This window comes from Odocoileus virginianus, chromosome 6 (genome assembly GCF_023699985.2).
Source record: "Odocoileus virginianus isolate 20LAN1187 ecotype Illinois chromosome 6, Ovbor_1.2, whole genome shotgun sequence".
Taxonomy (NCBI): domain Eukaryota; kingdom Metazoa; phylum Chordata; class Mammalia; order Artiodactyla; family Cervidae; genus Odocoileus; species Odocoileus virginianus.
In genome coordinates, this window is record NC_069679.1 from 17,193,322 (window position 1) to 17,208,059 (window position 14,738).

Below are 14,738 nucleotides of genomic sequence, written 5' to 3' on the forward strand. Positions count from 1 at the left end.
TGTACTTTATTAAAGTTATTATCAGCTAATGGCTATATTCCCTGTGCTATGTATACAGTATATATCCTTGTTCTTATCTATTTTATACATACTAGTTTGTATCTCTTAATCCCATATCCCAAACTTGACTTCCCCCTCCCCTTTCCTCACTGTTAACCACTGGATCTGTGAATCTGTTTCTGTTTTGCTATATATATTTGTATTATTTTTCAATTTCACCTATAATTTATGTCATGTATATTTTTTTTCTCTACCATTTCATTAAGTATGATATTCTTTTGGTCCATCCAATTTGCTATAAATGACATAATTTCATTCTTTTTTTATCAATGAGTAAATTCCATTGTGTATATATAACATATCTTCTTTTTCCATTCATCTGTTGACAGTCTCAACAGACACATTAAAAACATTTGACAGAATTCAATATCCACTTATGGTAAAATTCTCAACCAAGTGGTATAGAGGAAGCATACATCAGCATAATAACCCATATATGCCAAACCCACAGCTAACATCATACTCAACAGTGAAAAGCTGAAAGATTTTCCTCTCTGATGAGAAATAAAACAAGGATACATACTCTCACCACTAATTCAATATAGCACAGGAAATCCTAGCCAGAGTGACTGAGCAAGGAAGAAAATAGTCATAGTCATCTAAATCAGAAATAAAGAAGGAAACTGTAACTTTTTGCAGATGACATGATGCTATAAGAAAACAAGCCTAAAGACTTCACCATAAAACTGTTAGAACTAACAAAGGAATTCAATAAAGTCATAGGATAAAAGATCAATATACAGAAATCTGTGGCATTTCTATATACTAATGGTGAAGTATCTGAAAGAGAAATTAAGAAAATAATCTGATTTACCACTGCATCAAAAATCGCTAATGTCTAACTAAAATTATTTTTCTGTTTCCTTGAAGTGAAAACAAACACTACACTCTGGCAAGGTGAACTCCTTCGAACTCAGATCTTTTCTATCAGTCAATATATCTCAGTGGAAAATCACTGGCTTATAGTATTAATCCCCTAGTCAATGTATGATCTCTATTACATGTATATTATTAGTTGCTTCAACATAGTAATGCAAAGTAGACTTCTGTCTTCTTTTTAGAAACCAAATTATGTATAGAGGGACTGATAGGTTTAGATATAACAAATTGCTCTTACTTGATAGTAATTTGGGGGGCTTCCCAGGTGGTACAGTAGTAAAGAATCCGCTTGCCAAATGCAGACACCAGAGACGTGGGTTCGATCCCTGGGTAAGGAGGAAATAACAACCCACTTCAATATTCTTGCCTGAAAAATTCCATGAACAGAGGAGGCTGGTGGGCTACAGTTCATGAAGTCACAGAGTCGGACACAACTGAGTGAGCACACAACTTCAAAGTTGAATTCACTTGTTAAAACATATTTTTTCTTAAATAGACTACTGCATTTTGTGGTGAGTGGTAATAAGGTGATAATTGGCCCTCATTACAGCAGCTTCTTAATAAAACAATGAATTTGGAGACAAATACATCACTTGTCATTTTTTTAGGCTTATTGTTTATTTGTTTTTGATTTTTAATTGGAGTACAGTTGCTTACAATGTTGTGTTAGTTTCTGCTGTATAATGAAGTGAATCAGCCACATGTATACATATATTCTCTCTCTCTTGGGCCTCTCTCCCACCTCACCCCCCATCCTTCCCATCTAGATCAACACAGAACACTGAGCTGAGCTTCCTACACTATACAGTGGGTTCTCACTAGCCATCTATTTTACACATGTCTTATTAAGGTGAGTTGCATTTAAGAGAGAAAATTTAGCTCTCATTTGTATTTTATTACCATGTTGTCCAATCTCAAGACTTTCATTAGGGCAGCCTTCATCTTCTTGTTCCTGAGGCTATATATTAGAGGATTGCATAAAGGTGTTATCACAGAATAAAACAAGGTAATGAATTTTTGCCTTTTCACTGGGTGTCCTGATCCAGGACTAACATACATCACCATAACAGAGCCAAAAAACAGAATTACCACAGCCAGATGAGAAGCACAAGTAGAGAAAGCCTTGCGTTTGCTGGCTGCTGAGGGCATCCTTACCACTGCCAGAATCACCAGTGCATAGGTGCAGAGGATGAAGAGGAAGGTGCCGATCATGAAAATAACATTAAAAGTAGAGTAAATGAGTTGTGTGGTGGTGTCTTCAGAACAGGACAGCATCATCAAAGGGACAGGATCACATATAAAATGGTCGATGATATTTGAGTTGCAAAAGGGCAACCGTGAAATGAGAACAACTGGGGTTAGGAAGAGAATGAACCCACCGGACCACCCAAAGATGACGAGGCCGGTGTAGAGCTCTTCAGTCATGATGCGTGAGTAACGCAGAGGACGGCAGATGGCAAGGTACCTGTCAAAGGCCGTGACGCAAAGGTAGAAGCCCTCGTCACACCCGAAAGAGAAGAAGAAGTAGAACTGTGCAAAACAACTCACAAAGGAGATGCACTTGCTTGAGGACAGGAAGTTGGCTAACATATTAGGGACGGTTGTGGTGACATAACATATTTCCAGGAAAGAGAAATTCCCCAAGAAGATGTACATGGGGGTGTGAAGGCGCTGATCCCGCCGCACAGCACAGACAATGGCCGTGTTCCCCGTCAGGGTCAGGATATAGGCTGCTGAGAAGAGCCCGAAGTAGAGGAGCTGCATTTCTGGGCTTGAGGGAAAGCCCAGGAGGATAAAGTGGGTAACAGAGTGGGTGGTTTCTCTGCTGGACACATTCATTACTCTGGAAGACATGGGGATGACAGTAGTTTGTGCTTTAATGGAGTGCACTGATTCTTCCTGAAAAAACCCAATTTCTTTACCTTTCATTTCATGAAATTGTAAACAAATTTTTAGCAACAAAACTGCGGCTTTCATGGCTCAGCACTGAACGTATATTACTTTAGAAATTCACAGTAAGAGAAGAGCGAAAACACGAAATGGAGAAAAATTTTTACTTTTCTAAGAAAGCTTAACTAGATACTAGGAACATATGTAATTCTGATAAATTACCTGTGTTAGTGTGTTCATTCATCTGTTTACCTATACTAATGATATTACATTTCTGTGCATATGAAGTTTTTCTAATGTGCCTGTGTTTGGTATCCATGGTCAACTTAGATTCTATATATAAGTGATATCACACAGTGTTTGTATTTTTCTGACAGATTTCACTAAGCAGAATGTTCTCTAGGTCCATTTACATTATTGCAAATGGCAGATATGGAAGCAAGTCAAATGTTCATCAACAGATGAATGGATAAGGAAGATGTAGTATACACACATATGTATATATATACACACCACATATATTATTGTATCAGTAATATTCCATTGTAATAGAATATTACTCAGCCACAAAAGTATCTATTTACATGTTCACTGTGTCAGGTAGGCTTTTAAGTGCTGGAGAAACAGCTGTGGCCATGACAGATCTTGAGCTCATGGAGCTTATAATCAAGAGATTATCATAAACTTTTAATACATTTTTTGGCAAAATTTTGATTTGTTTTCCACTATTGGAAATATTTTTGCATTTAACAAAGAATATTTAATAAATAAAAGGAATCTTTTTCAAGGTGGAAATCCAAGACTTTGAGTCAGGGAGGTCCTTGATATATTTCTGTGTAGGAAGGTTATATCTGGATTCCTAAGTCAGACCACATAGATGACTGACTCTTATTTGGTGATTGGGATGGCACCTAAATTGGAAGGACTATTTATAGATCCTCATTGCCTTTTAGATTGTATAAATATGGACATAGTAAATTAAGCCAGCTAAATATGTGATGGTGCTATTGAAAATAGTCTGTTAATACTTTTAAAGAAAGAACTCACTTATTTACACAAGACTTTTTAGGAAACACATCTTCTAATAACTTGCTTGAAAGACATTTATGTATTCAAATGGATTATCTCTCTATCTTTTAGGAATTTCTGCATCCTTTTTACTCAGGATCCTAGTATCAGCCACCTCTGTTAATTTATTTTACATACATAAAAGTCATTGACAAAGGATTCATTTTAAATCATTACTGATACTTACCCTTTTGTTTTGGAATATTTCCTGGGGATAGTAATTGTCCAGTGACAGATTTAGAATAAATCTTGTATGTACAGCAGAAGCTCATACATGAGAAAATTGTTACTTCAAAAAGAATTAATACATGTTAAACTGGGGCTCATTAATCTGATGGAAGTGAGAAACAATATATGAGCTTGGAAAAGCATATATCTCTGAGATGAAATATTTGCCGTATTTCCTCTACTACCAAGCAACAGAAATCATCCAAATAAATTCTTCTCCAGCAATTTATGAGTTAATATGAACAACAACAACTGCATCTTCATTTGAAATCTTAAGCCTGTTTGCTTATATCTTATTCATCCTTTAGAGAGAGAAAGAAGTGAAACTTAGAACTTAAGCTTCTAGGATTTAAGGAAACAAGAAGGAATATATATTATTTAGTCTTTTTTGGGGGAGGTTAGCATTTTGTCCTAATGAAATATTTAGTTTTCTCAAAGAAGAAAATGCTTCCTATTAAATTATTTTTGCAAACTATGGAGCACATGTGGCTCACATGATATGGTTTCCACTCACTTCTTGGCTGAATGCTGAGAAGAGATTCAGGGATGGAAGATTAAATATTACTCCATGGAGCAAAAGGCATGTGAGGGACTTCCAAGAAACTGGATGATCCAGTTTGTAATCTTTGAAGGGTTGCAAAGGGTGAACCCTATAAGATATTTTTTGTTGAGTTTCAAGGCACATGTTTGTGGTTAAGACAAAAGCATAGATGAAAGAAATATATATGCATATTCCTTGCATTATAACCTTCGGGGATTTGGGGTTTTCTCTCTTAATAATCTATTAGATTTGTCTAAAAGAGGGATAATTTTGAATTTTCACTTATATATAATCAACCCCTCCCCCCCAAAAAAAATCAAATGCCAAGTCCTAGTGGTCTCCAAAGAATAGTGAAGATGTGGAAATCGATTTCATTTATTTATTTTTATTCTCTAGTATCCATGTATAGTTGAAGGTTCCTGGGGAATAATTAAGTAATAATTGGAATTGTCATAATAGTTACAATAGGAAGCTTTACTACTAGGTTCCTGATACCAGCTTTGAAGAAGAAACTATTCTTCTTGTCCATCAAATATCTGTTCTTGCATAGCTTGTTAGAGATATTTAAGCTGCATTTTTTTTAGAGTAAAAAGAGTTGACAACTCAAACTTATAGAAGTATTGGATTGGCCAAAAAATTTTTTCAGGTTTTTCCGTAAGGTGTTATGGAAAAATTCGATGAACTTTTTGGCCAAAGCGAGAGAATGGTGAATGCTGGGAACTGGGGGATGAAGGAAATGGGGGGAGGTTGGTCAAAGGGTGCAAACTTCCAGCTATAACATGAATAAATTCAAGTGTACAGCATGGTGGCTATAGTTAAACTATATTACATACTTGAAAGTTGCTAAGGAAGTAGATCGTACATCTACTAATGTAGTATATTAATCAATTTTCATATGTTGAACTTTCCTTGCATTCATGGGATAAATTCTGCTTAGTCATGTGTATAAGCCTTTTAATATGTGACTGAATTCAGTTTTCTAGTATATGTTGAGAATTTTGTGTCTATATTCAAGAGGGATATTGGTCTGTAGTTTTCTTATCTTGTCATACCTTTTTCTGGCTTTGGTATTTGGCTATGACTAGCCTTTTGAATGAATTAGGAAATGTTTATTCCAATGTCAGCATAAAGTTTGTCAATTTTGTTGATATTTTCTATATTTTTTCTTTATAAATTACTTATGATTCTTAACACTTTTTTCTCCTTTTTCTTTAAAGTGAAATGAAATGTTGTTCTAAACAATTTATAATTATTAACTCACATTAATCCTATAAACTATTAATAGTTTCAGAATCAATAATATTTATTTGTGCTGAATCTGTTAAAGACAATCAATCTCAGGTACATTATGGTATGACTTGAAATTCAAGAGGAAAATTAGGAAAAATTCCTGGATATAGATAAAGAGGCCTGGAAGAATATGGGAAAAGCTAGACACAACTATTAAGGAAGCTAAGCTTGTTGAAATACACAAATTGTGCCACTTCCCCATACATAGGGCTGATACGACTCTGAGAATATTGTCTTAAGAAGACAGTTTCAAAAGCCTGAGACTCACGGGACTAAATCTCTCTGAAAATACATCTTCTTGTGCACTTTCATCCCAGAAATAATATCGCTGACACCTTTCGCACATAAAATTTTTAATTATTTTAAGTTTCATACCACTGTAGGTATTTGCTCTTTGACTTGTTCCTAGACATTTACACTATGTCAGAAAATTATGTGACTAATTTAGAAAATAAAACTAAGAAAAATAGTCAAATATGAAAATATAAAGCAGAGTGACTGAACTGAACTGAATACTGGCAAAATATTCTATTACGTGTACATACTAGGAACTTCCCAAGTGATGCTAGTGGTAAAGAACCTGCCTGCCAATGCAGAAGACACAAGAGATTTGTATTTGATCCCTTGATGGGGAAGGTCCCCTGGAGGAGGACATGGCAACTCACTACAGTATTCTTGCCTGGAGAATTCCCATGGACAGAGGAACTTGGCAGGCTACAGTCCATAGAGTCACAGAGTCAGACATGACTGAAGCAACTTAGCATGCATATGTACATACTATAATGGTCTTAACAATTTATTTATTGGTGCATATGTAATTTATTGACAGTTTCAGATATTCTCCAGGGCTGACTTTGTATGAGAAAGTTTGAGAAACTGAGATACATAAGAGAAAATGTAGATGACAGAAAAGAGAAATGGTTTGAGGAAAGAGCACAAAACCAAGAAGAGGAAATTTTGGTCATAGTTGGGGTACTTATGTGATTAGGCTATACCACTGATGCTATTAAGGGGACACTGATGATGTCCCCAAGACTACACATGCAGCAATTGTGTCTTAAGTGAGCTCTAGGCAGCAAGTAAAATTTCTAAGAACATTTATAGGAAATACAAGACATAACAAGTTGTGTATTTGTGTGTTTTATGTATGTTTTATTTTTTCTTGAAGTATCAGGTATGCATTTAGTATACTGGTTTTGAACCAGTTTTAGTTTTGGGGATAGAGTCTATCATCAAAATTCTTTCCAGATTTTGCTGTTAAACATTTATCAGTGGCTGCTTCAGCCAGCAATGTATAAATTCTGGATCAAAGTCCTAGTTTGTTGCCTCAGCTTCAGTTCCAGAAGCAAGATTTTCCCCATTTCATTTTGAGGGAAGAATTCGGTTCAGTTCACTTGCTCAGTCGTGCCTGACTCTTTGTGACCTCTTGGACTGCAGCACGCCAGGCTTTCCTGTTCATCACAAACTCCAGGAGCTTGCTTAAACTCATATCCACTGAGTCAGTGGTGCCATCCAACCATCTCATCCTCTGTTGTCTCCTTCTCCTCCTGCCTTCAATCTTTCCCAGCATCAGGGTCTTTTCTGATGAGTCGACTCTTCACATCAGGTGGCCAAATTACTGGAGTTTCAGCTTCAACATCAGTCCTTCCAATGAATATTCAGGACCGATTTCCTTTAGGATTGACTGGTTTGATCTCCTTGCAGTCTGAGGGACTCTGAAGAGTCTTCTCCAGTAGCACAGTTCAAAAACATCAATTTTTCTGTGCTCAGCTTTCTTTATAGTCCAACTCTCACATCCATACATGACTGCTGGAAAAACCGTAGCTTTGACTAGACAGGCCTTTGTCGGCAAAGTAATGTCTCTGCTTTTTAATATATTGTCTAGGTTTGTCATAGCTTTTCTTCCAAGGAGCAAGCGTCTTTTGATTTCATGGCTGCAGTTACCATCTGCAGTGATTTTGGAGCCCCCAAAAATAAAGTCTGCCACTGTTTCCATTGTTTCCCCATCTATTTGCCATGAAGTGATGGGATTGGATGCCATGTTCTTAGTTTTTTGAATGCAGAGTTTCAAGTCAGCCTTTTCACTCTCCTCTTTCACTTTCACCAAGAGGCTCTTTAGTTCTTCTTCGCTTTCTGCCAGAAGAGTGCTGTCATCTGCATCTCTGAGGTTATTGATATTTCTCCTGGCAATCCTGATTTCAACTTATGCTTCATTCAGGCCAATGTTTCATATGATGTACTCTGAATATAAATAAAATAAGTAGAATGACAATATACAGCCTTGACGTACTCCTTTTCCAATTCTGAACCAGTCCTTTGTTCCATGTTTGGTTCTAACTGTTGCTTCCTGACTTGCATACAGGTTTCTCAGGAGGCAGGTAAGGTGGTCTGGTATTCCTATCTCTTGAAGAATTTTCCATAGTTTGCTGTGATCCACACAGTCAAAGGCTTTAGAGTAGTCAATGAAGCAGAAGTAGACATTGTTCTGGAATTCTCTTGCTTTTTCTATGATCCAATGGATGTTGTCAATTTAGACATAAAGAATAAGCCTTCTTTAACATTGTCAAGTTGAGATTTTTGAATTGACTTTAAAAAGACTTTGGGAAGAAAAAATAAGAGTAAGCTTATCATAATAAATTTGTAAAACACTTCAGGAAGCAGAACAAAATATCCTATAATTTTGTTAAAAGACAGCAGCTATAAATTTTTCTATAAAATTCCTTCTTTTAATTTCTTAATTACAAAATGTGATGGGAAATAATTATGTAAGTCCATTTATTTTGGAATAAAAGTTTAAATTTTGTGTTACATTGTTAACATATCTATATGATATCCTATAATTTAACTGTGTTATAATTCACTTAATCTCCAATTACTAAACAATTGGATATGTATGATTTTGATGTTATTATCATCATTTTATTTTCATTAAACTAATAAAATTATTTGTAATGAAACAACAGATTTACAACATTTACTTGTTACATCCAAAAAAATGGTAGATATCGCTACCTATTCATTTTTTTCCCCCTGTTTAGAACTAAGTATTTGCAGTTTTCTTTTTATACACTTCACTGATTTTTGATGTATTTATTTAGAGGTGTACTGCATTTTTGTTGTTATTATGAATGACATTTTCTTTTATTGAATTTTCCTCCTGATTATTATCTTTGCATATTTACTTTGCACGAAGAAGCTATTTTAAAGTTTTTTTTCTTGATTTTAATCATTTTTGAAATTATTTTTATGAAAATTCACATCAAATATCTGCTAGTGTTCGAAAAAGAAAAATAGGCAGAAAAATAAGGTTTTGGGTGAGAGTAAATTTCTGAATTTTAATTCAAGAGCTAATAGATGAGTATGATGTGCTATGTTTTAATCCCTATCTGCTCCCTTTTTCTTTTAGGAGAATTGGAGGGTTAAACACTTGCCTTCCACTTTTCCAGTACTTTTAGTGAGAGACAGTGGGGAAGGCTCCATGTAGCTTACTTCTTCCCTCCACTATCAAGGGGTATTGTAAGGCTCTGCAGGTTGTTCTGGCATAAAGGAGCCTGTCCGAGAGAGGGAGTGGAGGCTGTCACTCAGCCTGTGCCCAGGGAGCCGAAGTGAGCACCCTGCTGTGCGTGGGAGTCCGCCCTGAGGAAGGGGTGCATAAAAACACCTCTGGTCAAGACTTGTAGCTCAGGGGCTGTTGCTTTGTGATTTTATAATTTATACAAAGAGCTTCAGAGACTAACCTGAGGACCTGCACCCAAACTTTTAAATTAAGTCATACTATCACCTCACTTAGATCCTGATTTTACCTCCCTTGCATAGCTAAAATGAAGATATATTAGTGAGTCTGGTCTTTTTGTGCTTCTATGGAACTGGCTACAGTTTCACTAGTAGATAGGATTGTGTTACTCAGAATGAAATTTATTTACTAAGATGCAATATGATGATTCCAGGTCACTTTGAAAATTAACTGCAGAGTAATGTACCTCATTTCAGACATTGGCTAAACTATCTTATTTCTGTCCTCAGACTTTCATACACTGTCCTTGCTGCATGATTAATCTTCACTCTCATATATACAGGGGGAAAAGCACTTTAAAATATCTTAAAGTACTTAAAATATGAATTATTGTGTCCTTATTAATTTTTACCTGGCAATCTTGTTTCCAGGTCTCACTTGTATTCTGTTTAAGTACATTTATTCTTTTATATTGAGTGCTCCCAGGTAGCACTAAAATAAAGATGTAATATTCAAGTTATATGATTTTAAAACAATCCCTAAACTAAGGAGTTGGAGAAAACTATTTTCCCCAAATGGTGTTCAAAAATTGGCTTTGCTAAGAAGAAGTTTTTTGACAAGCTTATCTGGGGAAGAAGCTCAAACTCCAAAGAGCCTACGTATAGACAAAATTATTCTTAATATGAAAAGGAAAGAAGTTCTGGTCACTCTTGTGGGTGATGGGGAGAGGATGAGAAAGGAAGAGACAGAGATAGCACCAGGTATAATATGAGAACTTGACTGTGTATTCAGGATGAATATCCTTCCTCTTACTTCCTAACTCCATCCTGTAGTCAGGTATATTAACCCAAAAAAAGCTTGAATGAGTTTGATTTTGGATAAAATGTTGATGGGGATGAGTCTCACACTCAGATTGATGTGATCAAAACAAGATAGCAGGCAGACTAGGAGTGAGAGGAGAGAAACACACATGAACCTCTTGGGTAGTGTGTATCTAGGAAAACAGTGGTTGTATGGTGTGTGTGTAGGGAGACAGTGGTTGTATGGTGCATGTGTAGGGAGACAGTGGTTGTGTGACACATGTGTAGGGAGATAGTTGTTGTATGGTGCGTGTATTGGGAGACAGTGGTTGTGTGGTGCATGTGTAGGGAGACAGTGGTTGTATGGTGCGTGTATTGGGAGACAGTGGTTGTGTGGTGCATGTGTAGGGAGACAGTGGTTGTATGGCACATGTGTAGGGAGACAGTGGTTGTATGGTGCGTGTGTAGGGAGACAGTGGTTGTATGGTGCGTGTGTAGGGAGACAGTGATTGTATGGTGCGTGTGTAGGGAGACAGTGGTTGTATGGTGCGTGTGTAGGGAGACAGTGGTTGTATGGTGCGTGTGTAGGGAGACAGTGGTTGTATGGTGCGTGTGTAGGGAGACAGTGGTTGTGTGGTGCATGTGTAGGGAGACAGTGGTTGTATGGCACATGTGTAGGGAGACAGTGGTTGTATGGTGTGTGTGTAGGGAAATAGTGATGGGGAGTCTAGACATCTAATCACTATGGAGTTAGGGGTCAGAGACAAATCCACTTAAATTTGCAAAAGATAGAAGTGTTGGCCACAGCAATCAGGGCAGAAAAAGAAGTAAAAGGAATCCAGATAGGAAAAGAAGTGAAACTCTCTCTGTTTGCAGATGACATGATCCTCTACATAGAAAACCCTAAAGACTCTACCAGAAAATTACTAGAGCTAATCAATGAATACAGCAAAGTTGCAGGATATAAAATTAACACACAGAAATCTCTTGCATTCCTATACACTAACAATGAGAAAACAGAAAGAGAAATTAAGGAAACGATACCATTCACCATTGCAACAAAAAGAATAAAATACTTAGGAGTATATCTACCTAAAGAAACAAAAGACCTATACATAGAAAACTATAAAACACTGATGAAAGAAATCAAAGAGGACACAAACAGATGGAGAAATATACCGTGTTCATGGATTGGAAGAATCAATATTGTCAAAATGGCTATACTACCCAAAGCAATCTATAGATTCAATGCAATCCCTATCAAGCTACCAATGGTATTTTTCACAGAACTAGAACAAATAATTTCACAATTTGTATGGAAATACAAAAAACCTCGAATAGCCAAAGTAACCTTGAGAAAGAAGAATGGAACTGGAGGAATCAACCTGCCTGACTTCAGACTATACTACAAAGCCACAGTCATCAAGACAGTATGATACTGGCACAAAGACAGAAATATAGATCAATGGAACAGAATAGAAAGCCCAGAGATAAATCCACGAACCTATGGTCACCTTATCTTCGACAAAGGAGGCAAGGATATACAATGGAAAAAAGACAACCTCTTTAACAAGTGGTGCTGGGAAAACTGGTCAACCACCTGTAAAAGAATGAAACTAGAACACTTTCTAATACCATACACAAAAATAAGCTCAAAATGGATTAAAGATCTAAATGTAAGACCAGAAACTATCAAACTCCTAGAGGAGAACATAGGCAAAACACTCTCTGACATAAATCACAGCAGGATCCTCTACGACTCACATCCCAGAATTTTAGAAACAAAAGCAAAAATAAACAAATGGGACCTAATGAAACTTAAAAGCTTTTGCACAACAAAGGAAACTATAAGTAAGGTGAAAAGACAGCCCTCAGATTGGGAGAAAATAATAGCAAATGAAGCAACAGACAAAGGATTAATCTCAAAAATATACAAGCAATTCCTCCAGCTCAACTCCAGAAAAATAAATGATCCAATCAAAAAATGGGCCAAAGAACTAAACAGACATTTCTCCAAGGAAGACATACGGATGGCAAAATAACACATGAAAAGATGCTCAACATCACTCATTATCAGAGAAATGCAAATCAAAACCACAATGAGGTACCATTACACGCCAGTCAGGATGGCTGCTATCCAAAAGTCTACAAGCAATAAATGCTGGAGAGGGTGTGGAGAAAAGGGAACCCTCTTACACTGTTGGTGGGAATGCAAATTAGTACAGCCACTATGGAAAACAGTGTGGAGATTCCTTAAAAAGCTGGAAATAGATCTGCCATATGACCCAGCAATACCACTTCTAGGCATATACACCAAGGAAACCAGATCTGAAAGAGACACGTGCACCCCAATGTTCATCGCAGCACTGTTTATAATAGACAGGACATGGAAGCAACCTAGATGCGCATCAGCAGACAAATGGATGAGGAAGCTGTGGTACATATACACCATGGAATATTACTCAGCCATTAAAAAGAATTCATTTGAATCAGTTCTAATGAGATGGGTGAAACTGGAGCCCATTATACAGAGCGAAGTAAGCCAGAAAGATAAAGACCATTACAGTATACTAACACATATATATGGACTTTAGAAAGATGGTAACAATAACCCTATATGCAAAAAAAGAAAAAGAGACTCAGATGTATAGAACAGACTTGTGGACTCTGTGGGAGAAGGCGAGGGTGGGATGTTTCAAGAGAACAGCATCGAAACATGTATATCTAGGGTGAAACAGATCACCAGCCCAGGTTGGATGCATGAGACAAGTGCTCAGGCCTGGTGCACTGGGAAGACCCAGAGGGATTGGGTGGAGAGGGAGGTGGGAGGGGGGACCGGGATGGGGAATACATGTAAATCCATGGCTAATTCATTTCAATGTATGACAAAAACCACTGCAATGTTGTAAAGTAATTAGCCTCCAACTAATAAAAATAAATGGAAAAAAAAAAAAAAAGAAACTGAGCAGTTGACATCTGGGTTCAGTTCAGTTCAGTTCAGGCGCTCAGTCATGTACAGCTCTTGCCAACCCCATGGACTGCAGCATGCCAGGCTTCCCTGTCCATCACCAACTCCCAGAGCTTTCTTAAACTCATGTCCACTGAATTGGTAATGCCATCCAGTCATCCCATCCTCTGTTGTCCCCTTCTCCTCCTGCCTTCAATCTTTCCCATCATCAGGGTCTTTTCAGATGAGTCAGCTCTCTGAATCAGGTGGCCAAAGAATTGGAGTTTCAGCTTCAGTGTCAATCCTTCCAATGAATATTCAGGACTGATTTCCTTTAGGATTGACCAGTTTGATCTCCTTGCAGTCCAAGGGACTCTCAAGAATCTTCTCCAACACCACAATTCAAAACCATCTGTTCTTTGGTGCTCAGCTTTCTTTATGGTCCAACACTCACATCCATATATGACTACTGGAAAAACCATAGCTTTGACTAGGTGGAACTTTGTTGGCGAAGTAATGTCTCTGCTTTTTAACGTGCTATCTAGGTTGGTATAGTTTTTCTTCCAAGGAGCAAGCGTCTTTTAGTTTCGTGGCTGCAGTTAACCATCTACAGTGATTTTGGAGCCCAAGAAAATAAAGTCTGTCACCATTTCCATTGTTTCCCCATCTATTTGCCGTGAAGTGATGGGACTGGATGCCATGATCTTAGTTTTTTGAAAGTTGAGTTTTAAGCCAGCTTTTTCACTCTCCTCTTTCACTTTCATCAAGAGGCTCTTTAGTTTTTCTTCACTTTCTGCCATAAGGGTGGTGTCATCTGCATGTCTGAGGTTATTGACTCCTGGCAATCTTGATTTTGGCTTGTGATTCATCCAGCCTGGCATTTTGCATGATGTACTCTGCATATAAGTTTAATAAACAGGGTGACAATATACGCTTTGAGGTACTCCTTTTACAATTTGGAACCAGTTAGTTGTTCCATGTCCGGTTCCAACTGTTGCTTAAACTTAAATTTGCAAACTGAGAAGCTGACTTAGAAACTTAGAAACTGAGCAGTTGGCATCTGGGTTATACGTGGTTTTTTCCTTGAAAAATGTAAGAGAATGTCTGGCATTTTCCAGTTTCCATACAGTACGCACAGGAACACTAATACAATAAAGTCTAGTACAAATGATTTATGTAAATTCTGGTGCTATCTTATTTGTTATTTGCTTCATTGAAATGCAACCTAAAATATTCCAGGGAATATAGGAAACACTTTTCTCTCAAACTTATTAAAACCATTAGCCTCTGATACTTTTATAT

The 14,738-nt window shown here is 37.1% G+C and overlaps 1 protein-coding gene across 1 annotated transcript; it reads right to left on the minus strand.

Moving 5' to 3' along the window:
* Window positions 1–1,821: 1,821 nt before the first annotated feature.
* On the minus strand, window positions 1,822–2,778 carry LOC110141711 (olfactory receptor 11G2-like). The gene has a single exon (XM_020900673.2). It carries the CDS (start codon window positions 2,776–2,778, stop codon window positions 1,822–1,824), a length of 957 nt encoding a protein of 318 aa, XP_020756332.2.
* Window positions 2,779–14,738: the final 11,960 nt, after the last annotated feature.

Excerpts from the sequence above, each read along its gene's own strand:
- LOC110141711 (XM_020900673.2), bottom strand. The coding sequence starts at position 2,778 with ATGAATGTGTCCAGCAGAGAAACCACCCACTCTGTTACCCACTTTATC.